The sequence below is a fragment of the Littorina saxatilis genome, linkage group LG6, assembly GCF_037325665.1.
Source record: "Littorina saxatilis isolate snail1 linkage group LG6, US_GU_Lsax_2.0, whole genome shotgun sequence".
Taxonomy (NCBI): Eukaryota; Metazoa; Mollusca; class Gastropoda; order Littorinimorpha; family Littorinidae; genus Littorina; species Littorina saxatilis.
In genome coordinates, this window is record NC_090250.1 from 44,016,243 (window position 1) to 44,036,554 (window position 20,312).

Consider the following 20,312-nt stretch of genomic DNA (forward strand, 5'->3'; position numbering starts at 1 on the left):
TTACCTTCCCCTCCCCCCCCCCCCCCCCCCCCAATCTCCCTTTAAGACTTCTTCATTTTTAAGACTGCTGTCTTGACTTCCTGTTCACAAACTCTGTAAATCAGGCCTGGGAATGAGTAAAAGTGGTTTGGGCGTACTGACGGGAAAATGTTGTGTTTTAAGCATTAGTAAGGGCACAAGGACTTTGTCGTATTTACGACGAAAGGCGTATCATTCCCAGGCCTGTGTCTTGACTTCCTGTTCACAAACTGTGTAAATGTACCCCCATTTAAAGACTTCCTCCTTTTTAAGACCTGATTGTATCATATTTTTTGGAGGTCATAAAAGTGCGGTTCCACAATAATATACACTAACTTACCAGGTCCAAACCTGTCCCGACTTGGTGAGAGCCAGCGAAAACTGCGCCCCGCACTCGATCTGTATGACGCCTTGACCGGTCAGCCTCTCCACGATGTGAGGGATGCTGCATCCCTCGCTTCCCCCTCGCCCCAGCTTGCCGAAATCTCCATCCCCCCAGCTGTACACAATGCCGTAGTCTGTCAAGGCCAGCGTCTGAGCGTCGCGACTGCCGCACGCCACTTGAATCACTCGCTGGCCAACCAGGGATTTTATCTGCAAGGATGAAAGAAGAGGATGTTTTTAATACTCTGCTGTTTGTTTGTTCGTTCATGGGCTGAAACTCCCACGGCTTTTACGTGTATGACCGTTTTTACCCCGCCATTTAGGCAGCCATACGCCGTTTTCGTAGGAAGCATGCTGGGTATTTTCGTGTTTCTATAACCCACCGAACTCTGACATGGATTACAGGATCTTTTTCGTGCGCACTTGGTCTTGTGCTTGCGTGTACACACGGGGGTGTTCGGACACCGAGGAGAGTCTGCACACAAAGTTGACTCTGAGAAATAAATCTCTCGCCGAACGTGGGGACGAACTCACGCTGACAGCGGCCAACTGGATACAAATCCAGCGCGCTACCGACTGAGCTACATCCCCGCCCCATACTCCGCTGTAAGACATGTTGAGTGATTGATTGATTTTTGTTCATCTTGTCCTATGAAGTCTGGAGGGTCATGCAGAACTGTATCTTTAAAGTTAAAGGGGTTGAAGTAACACACACAAACAGAAATATTCACACAGGTTTATATAATCAAGTGCATGTCTGCAAAAAGAAAATGCGTGCACACAAAGAGAAAAGACAAATTTGTCACAGTTTGCCTATCTTTTCTAGGGTCAGGAATGCTACACTGAACATTGTTACTTCAGGAATAAAACATCTTTCTTTCTTTGGTGTTTAACGTCGTTTTTAACCGTTCAAGGTTATATCGCGACGGGGAAAGAGGGGGGATGGGATAGAGCCACTTGTTAATTGTTTCTTGTTCACAAAAGCACTAATCAAAAAATTGCTCCAGGGGCTTGCAACGTAGTACAATATATTACCTTACTGGGAGAATGCAAGTTTCCAGTACAAAGGACTTAACATTTCTTACATACTGCTTGACTAAAATCTTTACAAACATTGACTATATTCTATACAAGAAACACTTAACAATGGTAAAAGGAAAAACAGAATCCGTTAGTCACCTCTTACGACATGCTGGGGAGCATCGGGTAAATTCTTCCCCCTAACCCGCGGGGGGCGGAATAAAACATGGCATGTATGTACTGTAATTGTCTACCAGGAATCTAGCCCACTGCATCAGACTAATCTCTTTATTGATTCGCAGCTAAACATCAGGAACTCAAAACTGACCTGGCAAACACAACCTCCACACAACTTCAAAGCCTCAAAATTACTGACCAGTCATGGTGTAATGTCACCATGACCCATATGCTTGTTGGCTTGCTCTTCAAAGCCAAACATCACAGGAAATAAAACTGACCAGGCTGAAACAGCAAAATCCGTTTGGTTCACAGTGACAAAACACACAGTAAACACTGCGTACAGCGGAGCTCCGCTTTGAATGACCCATTGCCAAGAGCTTTGCTTGCCGAATCCAGGCAACCAAAAATATACCAACTGGAAAGGCAGAAAATGACTGACCTGTTTAGGTTTGAGCTGCGTAGTATTGTCGCCGTGTCCCAGACGGCCGTAGTCTCCCAGGCCCCAAGTGTAGAGTTCTCCGTTAGACGTGATGGCCGCGCTGTGAGAACTGCCGCACGCTATGTCACGCACACGCTTCGACTTCAGCGCCTCGATCAACCTCGGGGTCTCACAGTTCCTAGATGAGCAATTCATGCAAATAATACACATGCAGGATTATAATTCTAAACTTCCATCTTTTTCTTCCCCTGTAACATTGATAGTACAGTGGAACCCCCCTTTAAAGACCTCCAAAAATCATGAGAAAATCAGGTCTTAAAATGGGGGTAAATTTACAGAGCTTATCAACAGAAAATCTGATAAAACAGGGTCTTAAAAGGGAGGGAGTCTCAAATTGGGGGGTCTCAAAAGGGGTTTTCCATTGTACTGCTTTAATTTTGTATCCTCAATGATCACAAACTCAATTCCAAACATGAAAAGCGCAGGGATGAAGAAACACCCAACATTTAACATCAAAATGAAGAAAAGAGAGAAACACAACCATCTAGTACATACAGAACTTACATTCTGCTTGAGTGGCCAAGCTTGCCATCATCTCCTTCTCCCCAGGAGAACACTTTGCCATCTACTGTCAGTGCCATGGCATGACGCCCGCCTGCACAATTATCAGTTGGCAATCAGTACAGGAACACAGTATACCATCAAAATTGATCAATGTCTCAAATTTACAACATTTTCGAGTATCAGTCACCTAAAAAAAATCCAAAAAAGTTTGAAAAACAATTCCAAAGAATTACAACTAACAGAATAAGCAAGGTATGCCAAGCAAGTCTGAACCAACGTCGTGATAGAGACATGAAGATGGAGGTTGGTTGGTTGGTTGGTTGGTTAGTTAGTTATTGTTTTTATTGTCCCTACAGTTTGCAATGCGATCAATGCAAGTTTGTTTCCCCTCTCAGTTTACATGGGAGTTGCGGAGCAGATGAAGGTACAACATAGACACTCGATCCAACTTGAAAAACAAAAGACAGCCGAGGACCAAAGCAGCATCTCAACAAAGCAAAAGCAACTTACCAGAATGCACAGCAACTTTCTTGACGACGTACTGGCTGAGAGACGTGATCTGACGAGGAACGAAAACATTGCCGTTGCTCATGCCCAGTCCCAGGCGGCCGTTTGTTGCTTCTCCACAGGCAAACACTTTGCCGTCCTGTGTCACTGCACACAAGCCATCAATCGCATTTACTTTTGTATAAATGGAATAGAATAATAGAAGAAAAAGGAGGAGAAGAAGAAAGAAAAGAAGAGACAACCCTCCCCTCCCCTGTAAACAATAAAAGAAGCAAACATAACAATGCCAAGCAACATCTGACAACCACCCCCTCCCCTGTAAACAATAAAAGAAGCAAACATAACAATGCCAAGCAACAACTGACAACCACCCCCTCCCCTATAAACATTAAGAGAAGCAAACATAACAATGCCAAGCAACATCTGACAACCACCCCCTCCCCTATAAACAATAAGAGAAGCAAACATAACAATGCCAAGCAACAACTGACAACCCTCCCCTACCCTATAAACAATAAAAGAAGCAAACATAACAATGCCAAGCAACATCTGACAACCACCCCCTCCCCTGTAAACAATAAAAGAAGCAAACATAACAATGCCAAGCAACATCTGACAACCACCCCCTCCCCTATAAACAATAAAAGAAGCAAACATAACAATGCCAAGCAACATCTGACAACCCTCCCCTCCCCTATAAACAATAAAAGAAGCAAACATAACAATGCCAAGCAACATCTGACAACCCTCCATGACCATGCCACTTTACCAAAAGGTAATCAGTCTTGAGATGCCAGTGGTGGGTGAAAACTAGGTTTTCAAAATTCCTTCTCGAAATATGTTCCTTCTACTTATAAAATACATGTACTTGACAAATTCACTCGATCCTGATTATGCCCTTGTGATTGCTTGGACCAACATTAACCTCAATCATACAAAGACAGTTCCTTACCACAAAAGAGACTTTTGGAGCCTCCAGCAATATGCACACAGTTCAGTGCTGACAGAGTTTCATTCAGTTGTGGCAACTTGATCTGCACAAATATAAATCATAATCATTACGTCCATGGAGGTAACCTCTATATATGGTAAAACAAAATACTGTAGCTCGATCTTAAAGTTAAAAAAAAGGTACACTCATCTCTTCTGCAGAGTTCTTTTCTTAGTTGTGTAAAAATGCCTAAATGCTACTTGCAATGATGAAGAACAATGCTTGCTGTTTCTTAAAAACGAAATGCTAAGAAACATTTCTTCAAAATAAATTAACAGAAGATACCATGGGCGTTAAATACAAAAAAACATGATAATCAGGTGTCTTCTAGCTGCTGTTCTAAATGCCTAAATGATGTGTGCAATGGTAAGGAACAATGCTTGCAACTTCTTTTAAGTGCTACAAAACATTTCTTCAAAATGAACACAACACACCATGGGTATTAAATCCTATAAACTGTAAGGCTTCTTTTTAAGCCTACTGTCTATATGATACTTACCGAGACAGTACTATTCTTGCACATTATCTATTATAGGCCGAAAAAATTGGACAAAACGCTGCGTGGGTACAATTATCTCCCATAACCATGCGCCACCGTGGATCCCAAGCACTGTCCGAGTGCTTCCCCCTTACAGGATGTAGGTGGCGCGTCCTCTTTCTTTATGAGCTGCAGACCCTCAAAAAGCCCATAACATATCAAGAGGGGAGGCGGGAGGGAAACTCTAATAGTACTGTCTCGGTAAGTATCATATAGACAGTAGGCTTAAAAAGAAGCCTTACAGTCAATATAACACTTACCTCGACAGTACTATTCTTGCACAGAATACCAGAGTGGTGTGAGGGTGATATGTAGAGTATTAAACTCCTTAATCAAAATCACTTAAATCCAAGGATTAAGATACCCAGGCAATTTTCGAACAGTACTACCGTAAAAGAAAATATACCCAAGAAAAATACCTTAGACTGACGTGACCATGCTGGCAACCACTGCTTTGGCAATGCCATACGACTGGTCAAGCCTGAGACTGGAAAAGTCTCGCATATAGTGGTTAATAAACGTGGCTGGAGTCTTCCAGAACGCGACCGCCATTATGCTTTGGAGCGAGGCACCCCGCACGTGCGCCAACGAGGAGCCGATAGCCCGAATCTCGTGTGCCCTGATGTCAGGGACCACATCCACTTGAGCATGAACATAAGCCTGTTTGATAAGCAAGGTCAGCCAACGAGCTAAAGTTTGTCTAGAAATATCCGATTGGTACTTCGGATTAAGCGAGACAAACAGTGACCGCTTAGAAGACCGAAAGCTACGTGTTCTATCCAGGTACACTCTAAGGGCACGTACTGGGCAGAGGAAGCGATCAGGGTCATCATGTTCAAGAGTGGGAGCCAAGGCTTGAATGACTACTGGTTTGGACAACTCCGAGGCATTCTGATTCTTGGCTCGAAAGTCTGGTAGGAAAGCCAACGTCACCTGATGTGTGGTGAACTCAATGTCAAATTCCAGGCCACTCAAAGCTTGAATACCACTGAGTCTACGGCAAGTGGCTAAAGCGATGAGGAACACAGTCTTAAAAGTCAGGAACTTGATACTAATGCCTGCCAGGGGTTCAAACTCCTTGCTACGCAGGAGTTTGAGAACCAGGAAGACATCCCACTTGGGAAATGAAACCCGAGGTTTAGACACCGCTGCATTGCTAATACCCGAAAGGACATTAGCGATGAGGGAGGAACTGATCAAGTGTTCAGGTCTGCGACCAGTAGCAGCCGCAATCGTGGAAGTGATGGAAGATTTGTATCCAAGAAGAGTCTTAGAAGAAAGACTCTTCTTTTGATACACTTCCACCAGGAAGTTGGCCAAGTCCTGTGTTGAGGGATAAAGCGGCTTTATCCCCTTGGACAAGGCGAAGGAGGCCCAAGCTCTCCAGCGTAAGTCGTAGAGCTGATTAGTTGATCGCCTCTTAGCGTTCAAGGAAAACTCTACTGAACTCTTGTGCAATCCTAGTGCAAGCAGTTTGGAGCGCACAAGAGCCATGCGGTCAAGCACAGACTCTCTGGACGTGGATGAGGGAGGCCTGATCGAGGCTGGAGCAGACTTCCCCCGTCCAGATTCAGAGGTAGAGGGTCTACGTGGGTGAGACCGCGAAGATCTGGAAACCACGGAGCTGTTGGCCAGTAAGGCGCGACCAAAATCAGTCTTGGCCGTTCCTGCAGATACTTTGCCAGTACCCTCGGAATCAGAGATGTCGGGGGATAGGCGTAAGCATCGAGGAGCCTCCACGAGAGAGTGAATGCGTCCACGTGGAACGCATTCGTGTCTCGAAAGGGGCTGACGTACCTGGGAAGCCGAGCGCTGAATCGAGTTGCGAACAGATCGATCAGAGGACGGTCCCACCTTGCCCACAGACGCTGTAGAACGTTGTGAGCGATGGTCCATTCTGTGGGGAGAACCTGATCGCCCCGACTGAGAATGTCGGCCAGGGCGTTCAGTTTCCCCGGAACGAATTGGACTGACATCCGGACCTGATTGGTCTGGCACCAGAGCAGAATCTCCTCCGCTAACAGGGAGAGGGACCGAGAATTGGTGCCCCCCTGGTGGCGAAGGTAAGCTAGGCATGTGGTGTTGTCCCCGTGGACCAACACATCCTGATCCCGAATCAGGAGGCGAAACTCCAGCAGAGCCCGACGAACCGCCTCCAACTCTAGAAAGTTGATGTGTAGGAGGGACTCCTCCTGGGTCCAGACCCCCTGGGCCTCGTGCAGGTCCAGGTGGGCTCCCCAACCCCGCGTAGAAGCGTCGGTGTACAGGAAGAGAGACGGCCGTCTCGGTTGGATAGGCACCGCAGAGTTGAGCCAGATCGGGTCCAGCCATTGGACTACAGCCTCGTGAAACCAAGGCCCGATCTGGACCAACTCGGTGTAATCGAGAGGTCTGGAAGTCCGATCTGCTACTGCCCGTTGCAGGGGACGTTTGTGTAGCCTTGCAAGGGGCAGCAGCAGAGCGACAGACTCCATGGAACCCAACAGTTCCGCCAGCCGTCTGTGAGGAACAGCGCGGCAAGCCTGAATGGAGAGGATCTTTCGCCTCAGGGAGAGGATCCTGTCCGGGGAGGGAGACACAGTGTAAAGCACTGTGTCGAACGCCATCCCCAAGTAGCAAAACTGCTGGGCTGGCACGAGGTCCGACTTGTGCCACTGTATCTGGAACCCCAAGGCATGGGTCCGGTCCAGGACCTGCCGGGTGTGTTGGAGGCATTGATCGCGAGACTGGGCCAGGGTGAGCCAATCGTCCAAATATTGACGCAGACGCACACCCTGAGCTCTGACCAACGCCGCCAGCTCCTTGACCACCTTTGTAAAAATCAGCGGGGCCAAGGACAGGCCGAATGGGAGGGCCCGAAACTCGAACACTGTGCCCTCCCAAACAAACCGGAGCAGATGTCGGTACCCCGGGGCCACCAGGATGTGGAAGTAAGCATCCTGGAGGTCCACAGACGTGGCCCAATCGTTTGGCCGGATGGCCAACCGGACCGACGAAGGGGTTTCCATCTTGAACATGCACCTGCGAAGGTACAAGTTCAAGGTGGAGAGGTCCAACACCGGCCTGAACCTGCCGTCCTTTTTGGGGACGGTGAACAGGCGGGAGTAGAACCCCGGAGAAGGCTGAGAAAGGGGGTAGACAGCCTTCTTCTCGACCAACGAGTTCACCTCGTCTTGAAGAGCCTGCCATCTGGCAGGGTCTCGAGGAGGGGGGAACGTCAAAGGTAGAGCGGACAATGGAGGTTGTGACGACAGCGGTAGAGAAAACCCCGACCCCACCACCCTCAAGATAAACTGGTTGGAGACCAGTCTGCCCCACATGTCGCGGGCCCGAAAAAGGGAACCGACGGACGAAAGAGGGGCAACTTGAGGGGGCGTCAACGTAGGGCCGGGACTCACTGAAAATTCTGCTGGCGGGCAGGCGCAGGCTTGCGACCACCCCCCTGGTGGTGCTGCTTACCCTTACCTGTCTGAGCACCCTTCTTCTTGCGCTTGGGAGCACGAGAAGCCGGGGCCGCAGGGGGGAACGCGACAGGCGCCTGAGAGGAGGAAGAAGGAGGCAGTGAAACTGGCTTCTTCTTCTTCTTCTTCTGAGGCTGGGAGCTGGAGGTGACTGTAGCACTTCTCTTACTCCCCGCCGACGTCGCCGAAGCAGCGAGGCCAACCATCAGAGAATCAGTGTTCCTCTGGCGTGTGGACTCCACCACAGAGCGGACAGTGCCCGGATGAAAGAGGGAAGAAGGCTGAGGAAACGTGTTCCTCAGACTCTTCCTCATATCCGGAGGCACTAAAGAAGTAGCCAGAAAATGATCACGGAACAGGGCCAACAAGTGGACCCGTGTTCCAATGGCCAATTCTGCCGCAGTCGTCACGCACGATCGCACGGCATGCAAAGCCCGATCCACTCGAACCGTGTCAAGGACCCGAGTGGATTCGGACTCTGCCCGATCGGGAGGGTCCAACAGTGTGGACAGCGTGCTCATCCATGTCAAGGCCTGTGATTGGGCCTCGACAATGGAAGAAACGGTGGCCTCAAGATTGTGGAACGAAGCAGAGCTCAGTTCCACCTTCTTGACCGAAGGCACCTCCCCAACGAACACATCACCGTCAGCCCCACCCTGAACACTCGAAGTCTGGAAAGGGAGAGTTCGAGAGTCAAAGGGAAAAGGGAGGGACGAAACAGATTGGACACGAGGAAACAGTGGAGGTGCGCCTCCCGAAGGAAAGCACGGCACTGAATCCGCGTCCTCCCGAGGAACATAGGTCGCGTTCGCACGTGAATCTGTACTCCTCAGGCGATGTGCTGCCGCTTCCACCGTGGCACTAAGACTAGGGTGGAACGCGAATTGCTGGCGGCCGGATCGTTCATAAAACGAGCCGCCGGCAGACGCGGCGTGTGCCTCCCGCGCCCGGGCCGAAGCGGACTCCAAGGACGAGAGGGCGTCGGAGGGAAGGACGTCCTGAAACTGTTCAAACGTCCTTCTAGCTGTGCGAGGGAGAGCCTCCTGCCTCTCGTCCTCAGACTCCGGGTCCACGTCCTGTGTGTCAACCGAAGGGTTGGGAACACTAGACGACAGACGCTTAAGAGAGGCATCCGTGGCGTCAAGACGCCGCGTGATGTCTGTCATGTACTGTTGGAAAGTACGAAGCATAGCTTCGGAAGTTCCATCAGAAACCGGCAAGGGTAGAGGATCAGTGTTAACCTCAGGGCGACCCTGATCCTCCTCCCCATCGTCCTCTGACTCACTCTCCTCTTCACTTCCCGACAACTCCTCAACAGCAGGAGTGTAGGAAGCTTGAGGGGGAGGAGCCGAAAGTGATGAAGTAGGCTGTGACGAAACGCCCACTGAAGCAAGAGGCCGCGAAGACCCCTGCCCCAAAGACGAAACGTCTCCAGCAGCCGAAGGGAGAGAACAACAAAAACCCTGCGACTGTTGGGTCAGTCCAGCCAACGAACCCCCGCCATTTATAGACTGAACAGGGACCCATCGGGTCTGATCAGAAAAGAAATGGTCCGGTCCGGTCGGGGGTGCCGATCCGGTCCGGTCGGGTGGTCCGGTGTTTCGGTGGTCCGGTCCGGTCCGGTGGTCCGGTCCGGTCCGGTGGTCCGGTCCGGTCCCGTACCATCCGGAGGTCCCGTTCGGCACCGAACCATCCGTACCCACAAAAGTGTTCGGTTGGTTCGGTCCGGACGTGGACACACCGTACCATCCGGACCCGTAGGTCCGGTGGTCCGGTGTGTTCCGGTTCGGTGCCAGACCACCCGGACCAACAGAGGTGGTCGGGTGGTCCGGTCCCGACCGGACCACCGGTCCGGTACCGTACCATCCGGACCCGTAGGTCCGGTGGTCCGGTGTGTTCCGGTTCGGTGCCAGACCACCCGGACCAACAGAGGTGGTCGGGTGGTCCGGTCCCGACCGGACCACTGGTCCGGTACCGTACCATCCGGACCCGTAGGTCCGGGGGTCCGGCAAGGGCCAGAGGTACTGTCCCGCACCGAACCCTAAGGTCCGGTGCGGTCCCGTACCATGGGTCCCGTCCGGACCAAACCCGGAGGTCAAGTCCAGTCGGGACCCGTGGGTCCGGTTCGATCCCGACCCGTAAGCCTGGACCGTTCCGGACCCTTGGTCCGGACCATCCGTCACCCGAACACCAGACACTAAGGAATGGCGTGGGGTCAAGACGGTCCGGTCGGAGGTGTCGGTCTGAGCAACAGAAACAATGTTCCCGTCGCCCTGACCATTCGACAGAAGTACCACGTTCTGTCGAACACCTCCACGTCCAGTAACTAGTCGGCCGGAGCGTTTCATAGAGGGACAGCCACCAGTCACACGGACGTCAGAGGGAACCGTAGTAGCAGTGGTCGTAGGCACGAAGCCTGAAACCCCTGCCCCCACAGGACCGCCCTGAACGGGGTCAATTCGCATCCCAACCCCAGCGGGGAGGGAATTCATAGACCCCGTCATCTCCTCCGATCTCCCCCCCCATGAGTCCAAGACTACTGTCGAAACAGCAGTAGACGACCCAGCGAGGGAGTTCAGAGGAGGACCCGTGTCCCTCCTAGCTTCCACAGCGGTGGAAACCGAGGAGGGCACAGGAGAGGCACCGGAAAAGAAAGAAGTCGAAACCTGAGTCTCTCCCGTAGCCCCTAGATCAGATTCACCAACCCCCAAAGAGGGTTGGGAATCGACCCGCCCCCGGATTCGAGCCAGGGAGGAGAAGGAAACCTTCCCCCCAGGCTTGAAACCGGGAGGAGCTGAAGCCTGAGACTGAGGGCCGGACAACGGCGTCGAAGGGGGGGAAGCGTGTTCCACGGAAGGAGAAGGAGAAAGAAGCTTTTTCTTTCCCCTCGACCTTCCCCGAACCTTCGACGGCGCAGCCCCGCCCGAAGTCCCAGGTTCAAGCCCAGCCTGTTTGAGCAAGCTCGCATTGAGCTTGCTCAAACAGGCTTTCTCCGCCCTCCCTCGCCGCAAACGCAAAGCGTTTGGGGAGGGAGAGTCGGAGCGCCGAAAGGTCCCCCTCTCCGTGCGCAAAACATGACGCTGGGCGCCCGGAGAAGGGTTGCCCCCGGCAGACTCTGGTTCCGTAGAACCAGAGCCCAAAACAGGACGAGACATCCTACCTCGCCCTGTACGTACCCTTAAAAAATCGAGAATTAACAAAATTCAAAGAAAATTAGGTCAATACTCAAGTGAATGAGGCGAAACGAGAAGCAGACGACCGGTCACCACGAAGTAGGACGGTAGGCACGCCGAGTCCGCCACACAACAACGGAGGCACAAGTTGGAAGAAAAACAACGTAGCCTCAAGCCAGAAGTGGAATAACACACAAAAATCCAACAGGTGGTAATCCACACAGAAAAGAAGACTCTAGAATCCAAAATAATCCGGGAGCGCAGCAGAAACACAGCCTACTGTCACGCGCGAAAAAAGAAAGAGGACGCGCCACCTACATCCTGTAAGGGGGAAGCACTCGGACAGTGCTTGGGATCCACGGTGGCGCATGGTTATGGGAGATAATTGTACCCACGCAGCGTTTTGTCCAATTTTTTCGGCCTATAATAGATAATGTGCAAGAATAGTACTGTCGAGGTAAGTGTTATATTGACACAACAACCAGTTATCTTCTGACTGCTGTTTCTCTAGCTACTGTTTCTCCTCAAGGCAGACACAAAGCAAAAGACAGACATCCCCACCTTGGATCCTTTGGGTCCTCCCAGCTGGTCCTTGTCGTTGAGCCCCCAGACGAAGACGTGGGTCTGGATGTCCTTGCTGCTCATGGAGCGTGTCTTCTTCTTCAGCGTCCCGTAGTTCTGGTTCAGCGACTGCCTCTCGTCATCTTCCTCCTGAAACCGTTTGTCACATCAAGTAAACACACAGTGACATATAGTATTGGCTCTTGTTTAAAGGTGACATCTGGTTCACTGCTTACTGCTAATTCTCCGCCCCCAATAATGTTTTGTATAACATAGCAGGGAAGTCAAATCAAGCATATCTTCTCCCCCTAAAACAGCGTATGGCTGCCTGAATGGCGGTGTAAAAACGGCCATACACGTAAAAACCCACTCGTGCAAAAACATGAGTGACATGGGAGTTTCAGCCCATGAACGAAGAAGAAGAAACATATCTTCACACAAGCCAAGAAACACCCATCTCCATTGCCTATTTTCTCCCCTTATAAACAGGAACACATGCCAAACAAATAACCAAATAAACTGTTTTCTGGCTGCTACAACTCGGTCAAACATCACGTCAATCTTTCTGGTTTGTTCCACAGCACACACCACAACAATTCTACAAATAACCCATTTTCTTCGAAGATCTAAAACTTTGTATACTGATCATCCTACCGATCCATGAAGGTCTGTATTTATTTTTCAATCCTATTAGTATGGTATAGAGGTAATTTCCAACTGACCTTGTCTGAGGCCAGGTAAGAGTATCCAGTGATGATCTCTTCATCCTCTGATCTTCTGTGACAGACGATGGACAGCCCGTGAATCTTGCAGTCAATGCCACTGCTGCGACACTGACGGATGCCAATTTCAAACAGGTCGTAGAACTGAAAACAGAGAAGTGACCGATCAGTCAACACAACTATTCCGCAATTAACACCTGTGCATCTCAGACAGATTTTTAAAGTATTAGTCCTGGATGGGATACAGCGGAATCTCCTTATCTGAGCATTGAGTTGGTTATGTTCATGTATTCCTAAAACTAACAACAGTTACATAAGCAGCCATAACAGGTGAAGAGAACCCTCACATAATAAACACACGGTTCATATGCACATAAAACAAGAAGAGCAAACGCTCGATCGAGTCACTTTCGCAGTTCTGAATATTATATGAGGCATCAGATGGACAGGAAGAAATTGCTATTCACAACACAATGAGTCACGTTCACATAAAATTTGAGCCCGGTCACTTTTATAGTTTCCGAGAAAAGCCCAACGTTAAGTTGTGTGTTGCCGAACAGAAAAGGCTAGTTATCTCCCTTGTTTTTCTGATAACGTTCGTAAAAGGCTACAGATGTAAATACTTTGATGTAAAGAATAATCCTACAAAGTTTCAATCACATCCGATGAACTTTGTCAAAGATATAAAATGTCTAATTTTTCCTTTGACGCTGACCTGTGACCTTGAAAAAGGTCAAAGGTCAACGAAACCATCGTTAAAGTGTAGAGGTCATTGGAGGTCACGACTAAACAAAATATGAGCCCGATCGCTTTGATAGTTTCCGAGAAAAGATATAAAATGTCTAATTGGAAAATTTCCTAAATAAATTATCATTTAATTAATATACTTACCCGAATCACATTAGCATTGAGTCACCTGAGATGCTTATCACTGAAAAACGCTTACCCGGCTAAAGAATTTAAAGGGAAGCAACCCCATCACCAAAACGAAAGTGAAAGTAGCTTTGGTAATGGGCCAGTACACCGGGAGTTACCTCCCATACGGGTGTATGCCACGTCACTTCCTCTAGGAACACGTGCCTATTATCATACGGCTTTAAAAAATCTTAAAACCATAAGCGGGGCAGGTGGGAGGGAATACAGTATGTGATTCGGGTAAGTATATTAATTAAATGATAATTTATTTAGGAAATTTTCCATTTAATATCATATTCTTACTCCGAATCACATTAGCAGATAACATCAACAAGGCGGTGGGCTAGAAATGAATCAAAACTCACCATCAAGTTCTGGACAGGAACTGGCCTGCTGCTATGAGCGCTGGAAGGCCTCTGGAGCCATCCTGTCGAAGAGCTGTGACGTCCCGAAGATAAAAGTTTATGAAAACATCTTCGGAACGCCAATACGCAGTTGTCAGCACCTCCTCTAGACGTCTGGAGCGCAGAACTGCCAGAGAGGATGCCCACGCCCTCGTCTCATGGGCTCGGGCCGAGTCAAGTGGCAAGGAGGGCATAACCCCCCCCCCTCTTTGTGCGCCTCCACTCATAAGCCTGCTTGATGAGCGAGGACACCCACCGGGCCAACGTTACCTTCGACAAATCTTTCTCGCGCCTAGTAAGGAGAGAGATAAACAACAACTTCTGAGAACTAGACCGAATCGGCTGAGTCCGGGCTAAGTACAGACGAAGTGCCCTCACAGGGCAATTGACCGAATCGGGGTCACCCGGGGCCAACGCGCTGGTCAGAGCCTTAACTCTAACCAGCGGAGAGGCCTGCCCCGGAGACTGATTCTTGGCCAGGAAATCAGGCCGGAAACGCAAAGATGCGGAACCGTCCGGCTCAAAGGAGATATCTCCAGGCTGACCCGACAGGGCGTGGACCTCGCTACCCCGTCGGGCCGTAGCCAACAAAAGGAGAAACAGCGCTTTGCGAGTGACATTGAACAGACTGGCCTCGCTTAAAGGCTCAAAATCCGCAGAACGAAGGAATTCCAGGATTAAAAACAAGTCCCACTTGGGAGCGGGCAAACGAGCTTTAGCTTCCTTAAGAGCAGCCCCTTTAATGACTGCAGCTATAACGCCCCCGACTCGAACAGAACGACCAATCTGCTGAAGAGTCGCCGAGATAGCGGAGCGCCGGACCCTCAACGAGGAGACTGAGGCGCCCTGTGAAGACATGAAAGAGAGGTGGTTAGCGACCTGAATAGAGCGCGGAGCCACCGAACTCACCCCTCTAGCTGAACACCAGGCAGTCCATGCCTTCCAGTGGGAAGCATAAACTGAAGAGGTGGACGCTCTATGCGAGCGAGCCACCAAGTCCAGAGTCAAAGACGACGCCCCAGAGCGCTTCAGCGAGTCCCGAACAACTTCCACACGTGAAGCTTCAGAAGACTGGGCTCCTCGTGTGGAATGCCTGTTCGGGGCTGCACTAGTTCCCCTCGCACGAGTGCGAGAGGAATGGGGGGCCCTTGGGCAAGCCGAAGAAGATCTGGAAACCAGACCTGCGACGGCCACAGAGGAGCGACCAGAAGAAGAAGGGCCGGCTCCTCCATCTCCGCTTTCCGGATTACTCGGCTGAGTAACGGAAAGGGAGGAGTCTGAAGATCTGTATGTGCCCCCCAACCCTCCCTGGACGCATCTGTAAAGAGGTCCAGGTCGGGGAGGGGCACGACGATCGGAACACCTCTGCAGACCCACTCCGTGTGCAACCACGGAAGGGTCGCAGACTGGAACCATCCCTGCAAAGGGATGAGGGCGTCCCAGTCCACCAGAGGAGAGTCCACAAACGGCTTCAGCGCGAACTGAAGCGGACATTTGTGGACCCGGCCCAGTGAAACCAGAAGAGCCATAGACTCCATCTGCCCCAAGATGGAGGCGAGCGAGCGGATGGAAGCCATCAGGAGAGGTAAAGTGGAGCGAATCTGAGCTTGGAGCTTGTCCACCCTTCTCTGAGAAGGCTGGACAGTCCAAGCGACCGTGTCGAAAGACATCCCCAGATAAGTGAATGTCTGTGACGGGGTCAGCTCCGACTTTACCCGGTTGATCGAGAACCCCAACCAGTTGGATTCTCGAAGAACCGTCAGGGTATCCTGCGAACAGCCGCTCTGGGACTGGTTCATGATGAGCCAGTCGTCCAGATAAGCCCGCAGACGGATACCCTGGGACCTCACCAGTGCACAGACCTGTCTCACCACCATGGTGAAAATCCACGGTGCGAGAGACAGCCCGAAAGGGAGTGCGCGAAACTGGTAGATCTGATCTCCCCACCGGAAACGAAGCCATTTCCGGTCGGTCGGATGCATAAGAATGTGAAAGTATGCGTCCGTGAGATCGATCGAGGTCACCCAGTCTCCTGGGCGGAGAGAGTCTCGGACAGAGGCTGGCGTCTCCATCTTGAATTTTATCTCCCTCAAGAAAGTATTGAGGAGAGATAAATCCAACACGGGACGCCATCCTCCTGATGCTTTGGGAACAGCGACCAGACGCCCGTAAAATCCCAGGGAGCTGTGGACCCGAACTCTCTCCACCGCGCCCTTCTGCTCCAGGGAGGCAATTTCCGACTGCAAGACGGAACGTGCTTCCTGCGAGAAGGGGGGCTTGAACCGCGGAGGCACTCGGGTAAGAGGCGCCTTTTCCTCCCGCCAGAGTAGACGGAAGCCCGAACTCACCACTCCCACAATCCATTGGCTGTCTACTACCGACATCCAACGAGAAAGTGCCCGGGAGGGGCCTCCCGCCATCACCAAGGTGGAGGGCGGGAGGGAGGTGAGATCGGGAGCGCTTCATTGGGGGTGTGGCTTACTTCCAGAGCCGCCACGCCCCCTCCCCGATGCCGTCCTCTTCTTCCCACCACGAGCGGCCGGCGAAGCCTGCCGCTTCTGAGCTGGCTTGGGGTTAGACGATGTCTGAGCCTGCTTCTGTTTAGAAGGCTGAGACTGTTTCACCCCCTTCAGAGTGTAGTCAAGGAACTGACTGTCCTTGTTTGACTGAATCTCCTTCTGTCTGGCATCCAGTGCCAGCGGACAGAAGAGAGACTCCTCTGAGACCGGGGAGACTCTCAAGGTCTCCCTAGTAGCCAGCTCCGTGAATTGGGACTGCGAGAGGAAGAGATCCCTCCTGCAGAGTACCGCTTGGGTGTACTGCAGGGAGGAAAGACGCAATTGTTCCTCATTGACCTTGGCCAATGCGGTCAAAAGCGCAGAGACATCGTCCGCATTCTGTTCTTCACTGAGAGTGAAAGGAACTAGCGAATCGGTCAATGCCCGAGACAGAGCCCGAACGAGAGTCTCCGCAATGGAGGACAGTTCGATCTGCCGACGTCCAACCTCCTCAGCAGAGAGGAGGGAAGCCTCGGAAACCGGCAAAACCGAATCACGCTTGATCGGTTTAGTCAGAAGAGGCAGCAATTCCCGGGAAACCGGAAGGGTAGCCCTAGGGAGTGCAAAAGACGCCAGCCAATTCTGGCTCTGATTGGGCATGCCAAGCTTCCTATTGGCCGTAGGCACGAAGGAAGAGGCTTGGGCAGCTGAAGCCACCCACTGCTGAGCTGATTCCGGAACTGGACCAAAAGGAAGCAGTAACGGAACAGGCACTGGCCGAATACCACTCCCCGCATGTGCTGGACGAACCAGTGAATGCGAAAGTTGGTAAGCCACTGACGGAGACTCGGCGAACCGGAAGGAAGAAACATCCTCCTGTGCCGGCCGGAAGTCCGCCATGGCAGAAGGAACGAATGATGCGGAAGAGTCCGCAGCCACCACCCCTTCAGGAAAATAACGAGACGTTACTTCCGCCGCGACGTCAAGAACAGACTTGAGCTTCGACGGAAACACGCCCCGCGACTCCTCGCTGACCACTGATGGAGCATCAGAATAGTCACACGTGGAACCATGACCGAAGTCACCAGTTCCGGAAGCAGAAGCATGCCCTGGCAAACCGGAAACCGGAAAAGCCTGAGCACTAACGTCATCCTGCCGCCCAAAACCCTGTGAAGGTAAAGGGTAAGCAGGACGACCATCCGCAAAAACCGGAGCTGGATGAGCTGACGTCACTCCCCCGACTGAGTGGAGTGATGCCTGCTCAAGCCTAGGCGCTTGAAAGCCGGAAGGCGCACGCTGTAATCCACTATCTGGTATCCGGAAGGAACCACCAGAAGAGGAAGAAGCGTTTCCGGCCGAAACCGGAAGTGTAGTCAACGGAACCGCAAAATGCGGAAGTGAAGACTGCACTGGTTGACTTCGCGATCCGGAAGGACCGGAAGTCAGTGAATACTCCATCCTGCCGCGACCGCCGTAGCGTGCCGGAGCGGACGGATCATCACTTCCGGCAAGTGCCGGAAATGCGGCAGTCGAAACCGACTGCCGCCGCTGTTCGAACAAGTCCGGGGCCTCGTAGGTTATCGCCGGAAATGAAAGATCAGCAAGGTATCGGTCGTGACCCGATGCGAAAGAGCTGTCCCCCGAAGGAGAACGTCCAGGCGCCTCACGAGGGCTATCGGACCAGCTCTGCTTACCAACCGACGCTGAAGAGGGAGGACGCTGCTCCAAGCCGGAAGTGGAGGACAAAGACACGGAAGCCAATGCCCGGACGTCACTGCCAGATGCCGGAAACGCCGAACTGCTGGCGACGGAACGCTGAAATTCTGCCTGCACCAAGCTGCGGATTTCTGGAACCAGTGACTTTAACAGAGAGGAAACCAACGCACCTTGTCCAGGTGCTACCAAAGAAGACGAAGTCTCCGATGTAGAGACAGGTGCAGAAGTAACAGTAGCGCTAGGCGCCGCAAAAGAAGCAGAAGTAGTAACAGCGCTAGGCGCCGAAATTGGTACAGCCAACAAAGTGTTACGCTCTTGGTCTGTAACAAGTAACGTTGCTTTGGAAGAGGAAGACTTAGCCTTAATTTTCCCCTTGGGGTCCGACTTGCCACGGCGCTTGTCTGAATCAGACATGTTGACAACAACACGTGGCAACGCGAAAAAATTTACTGAAACATAAGTCTAAACGACTGGAAAATTCAGTAAACACACGCACTAATGCGTTAACAAAATACTATAGCTAAACTTGCCCCACAAGCAGAGGCACGGAGAGCTACAAACAAAGTCACACGAGCTAGAAAACTAACTCACACAACAAAATGGCGACACGCAAGACACTGACACAAACGTCAACAACACGTGGCAAAGTAAAAAGATTTACTGAAACGTAAGTCAAAACGACTGAAAACACAGTAAACACACACGCTTACGCGTCAACAAAATACTAAAGCTACACTTGCCCAAACAGAAAGAGGGCACGCAGAGCTACTAGCAAAGTCACACGAGTTAGCTAACTAACTCACACAACAAAATGGCGAAACACGCAAGTCACTGACACACAAGTCCGTAAAAAACGGACAACGTACAGTAACGAAACAGCGCAAACAACCAACAACAAACGGGAACGAGCTCACCAAACTGTAGGCAAGGCGAGCAGACAAGCTGGGTAACGTGGCCGGCGGGTGTCACTCAAACACACAAGGTCAGCCACAGAGCGTCGAAAAGTGAACCGTCCTCTCCGAGGTGAAAAAGACGTATGATAATAGGCACGTGTTCCTAGAGGAAGTGACGTGGCATACACCCGTATGGGAGGTAACTCCCGGTGTACTGGCCCATTACCAAAGCTACTTTCACTTTCGTTTTGGTGATGGGGTTGCTTCCCTTTAAATTCTTTAGCCGGGTAAGCGTTTTTCAGTGATAAGCATCTCAGGTGACTCAATGCTAATGTGATTCGGAGTAAGAATATGATATTAAATTTTCCTTTGACGCTGACCTGAGACCTTGAAAAAGGTCAAAGGTCAACGAAACCATCGTTAAAGTGTAGAGGTCATTGGAGGTCACGACTAAACAAAATATGAGCCCGATCGCTTTGATAGTTTCCGAGAAAAGTCCAACGTTAAGGTGGTGTCTACGGCCGGCCGGCCGGACAGACTAACACTGACCGATTACATAGAGTCACTTTTTCTCAAGTGACTCAAAAACCATCTAGCAAGTCATGGGGTTCTCAAATGCCTTGATAGAGGGGCTTGCTGAAATTTGAATTCTTACTATGCTGCAATGATTTGGAGTCTCAGGCATCAATCTTTGCAACAGCGGCAACTTACCATACATTAGCCAAGCCCTTCAGTTTAATCTAGTGTCACTCACCTCTGACATGTCACTGATCAGGGTGACCACGGTTTCGTTGGCTGGAATGTGAATGGTCCTCATCTCTTTCAGTGTGCTGATGCTCTCACCGGCGCTGATCACCACCAGGGACGGTGTGTAGCTGGAGTCACCGGGGTCAATGCGCATGCACAGTCGGTTGATCACCATGTCTGGTTGCATCTCCAAGCGAATCCAGTGCTGTTGGTGACACAGAAGTGAAGATTTTGGTGGTTGAAACAAAATCATGAACATCAATTGCAACTAAGAAGTGACTGATCTGATGTTTTCAGATCGATATGTTATCATTGACTACTTCTGTTTATGGCATTGCACCACATATGAACCAAACCTATAAAAACACGCGACTCTTTGCTCTTATGATATGAACATGCGAGTTGTTTGATCCAGACAAAAGCTTGCCTTCACTGACTAAACTCTTCATGAAGGTGATGGCAGTTTGGGTACAGATTTCATATAAAAGTCTAAATCTAATTCATGTGTAAGTCAGTGCCTAAACAATACCCATGCAGAAAGATACAAACACACAGATGCACATCAACGCTCCTTTTTTGTC

General features: G+C 50.8%; 1 protein-coding gene across 4 annotated transcripts in view; it reads right to left on the reverse strand.

Moving 5' to 3' along the window:
• The window catches only part of LOC138969300 (E3 ubiquitin-protein ligase HERC2-like), a 156,792-nt gene that overhangs the window by 34,049 nt on the left and 102,431 nt on the right, over positions 1-20,312 (reverse strand). For all 4 annotated transcript variants that reach the window (XM_070342057.1, XM_070342056.1, XM_070342054.1 and 1 more), the window contains 8 exons: positions 19,739-19,936; positions 12,559-12,702; positions 11,837-11,986; positions 4,065-4,146; positions 3,116-3,259; positions 2,606-2,696; positions 2,042-2,219; positions 359-612 (listed from right to left, as the gene is read on the reverse strand). In XM_070342057.1, coding sequence (XP_070198158.1) covers positions 359-612; positions 2,042-2,219; positions 2,606-2,696; positions 3,116-3,259; positions 4,065-4,146; positions 11,837-11,986; positions 12,559-12,702; positions 19,739-19,936 — 1,241 coding nt within the window. The remainder of the gene's footprint in view (positions 1-358; positions 613-2,041; positions 2,220-2,605; positions 2,697-3,115; positions 3,260-4,064; positions 4,147-11,836; positions 11,987-12,558; positions 12,703-19,738; positions 19,937-20,312) is intronic.